Source organism: Dromiciops gliroides, chromosome 2, assembly GCF_019393635.1.
Source record: "Dromiciops gliroides isolate mDroGli1 chromosome 2, mDroGli1.pri, whole genome shotgun sequence".
NCBI lineage: Eukaryota > Metazoa > Chordata > Mammalia > Microbiotheria > Microbiotheriidae > Dromiciops > Dromiciops gliroides.
This window is the reverse complement of record NC_057862.1, coordinates 264,303,662-264,305,016: the sequence shown is the minus strand read 5'-3', so window position 1 is coordinate 264,305,016 and position 1,355 is coordinate 264,303,662. Positions and strand designations below refer to the sequence as shown.

At 42.4% G+C, this 1,355-nt stretch overlaps 1 gene segment (V, D, J or C); it reads right to left on the bottom strand.

Annotated features, from left to right (window-relative positions):
- Positions 1-255: 255 nt before the first annotated feature.
- On the bottom strand, positions 256-881 carry LOC122738684. The segment is given in 2 exon segments: positions 256-614; positions 702-881. Coding segments are annotated over 2 exon segments (405 nt in total).
- Between the last annotated feature and the right edge of the window lie 474 nt (positions 882-1,355).

Below are 1,355 nucleotides of genomic sequence, written 5' to 3'. Positions count from 1 at the left end.
GAACACATCTCTCTGTGCCTATGGACATTAGAAACAGGATAGATTCTCAGGTACACAAAGGAGATTAGAGAGATACATGCATACATGCATACATACATACATACATACATGAGAGAAAGAGGGATGGATGGATGGGATCTGAGAATTCACTGAGAATTGGGAAGAAACAACAGACCTTGAAGGGTGTTGTAGCTTCATTCTTCACCTGTTATTATAAGTTGTCTCCTTGTGTTCAGTGTTCTTGAGTTCCCTCTCTTAGTCATTTTCCACATGGTTTATGTCTGGTTTCATGCTCCTTTCTCTCACTGTGTCTCTTGCACAGTAATACATGGCTGTGTCCTCAGCTTTAAGGGAATTCATTTCCAGGTGCAGTATGCTGTTGCTGTTGTCCCTGGAGATGGTGAATCGGCCTTTCACAGAGTCTGCATAGTATGTGCTTCCTCCAGTACTAATAAGTGAGATCCACTCCAGCCCCTTCCCTGGAGCCTGGCGGACCCAGTGCATGTGATAGTTGCTGAAAGTGAATCCAGAAGCTTTGCAGGAAAGTCTAAGAGATCCTCCAGGCTGTCTCACATCACCCCCAGACTCTACCAGTTGAACTTCACAATGGACACCTGCAAACAAAGCATCATTAAATCACAAATACATCACTTCAAAGAGTGTTTCCTTAGACAAAAAAAGCAAACAAAAGACAAAACTACCTTGTAAAAGAGTCAGAATGAAAATTCCATTCAGTCCAAAACCCATTGTTCAAGCTCTACAGTATCAGTCCTTGGGGGAGAAAGGCCACACAAAGGAAAAGCTCCTCTCCCAGAGCTGCAGACACAGGTTTTGTGCTGGTTTTTATCCCTAGAGGGAGGAGCCCAATTTGCATGTCTCTGTTTAGTGTGAAGAACAGCAACAGTCTCCCTGTGTGATGAGTCCCCTCTCTGAGCTACAGAGAGAAGTTTCCCCCAGAATTTATTCTAAAACCCTGGGCAAGGTTAGTGACACAGAATCCAAATACCATTGATAAAGACTTATTGTCTATCCTTCTCCTTCACTCCAATTTACTCTTCATACCACAAGAATGCTCATTAGGCTTTTTTCTGTTCCTGATATTTCCCCAGCTTATCCCAGTGACATTATAATTAAGAAATTAGACTTAAAGGCTTTGTCATTTTTGATCAGTAGAGATTGAATCTACTTCAGGGATCTTTGGGGGGGGGTAGGGGAGAGGGAATTTCTGAGCCTACTCCTCTGCTTGATTATAGGGCTATTTTTTGCACATTGTCTTTGGAATTGGATTTCATGTGGATTATTAACCCCCAATTCCATTCATGGTCCCTTATATCCAAGATATGCTCTGTTAGCAT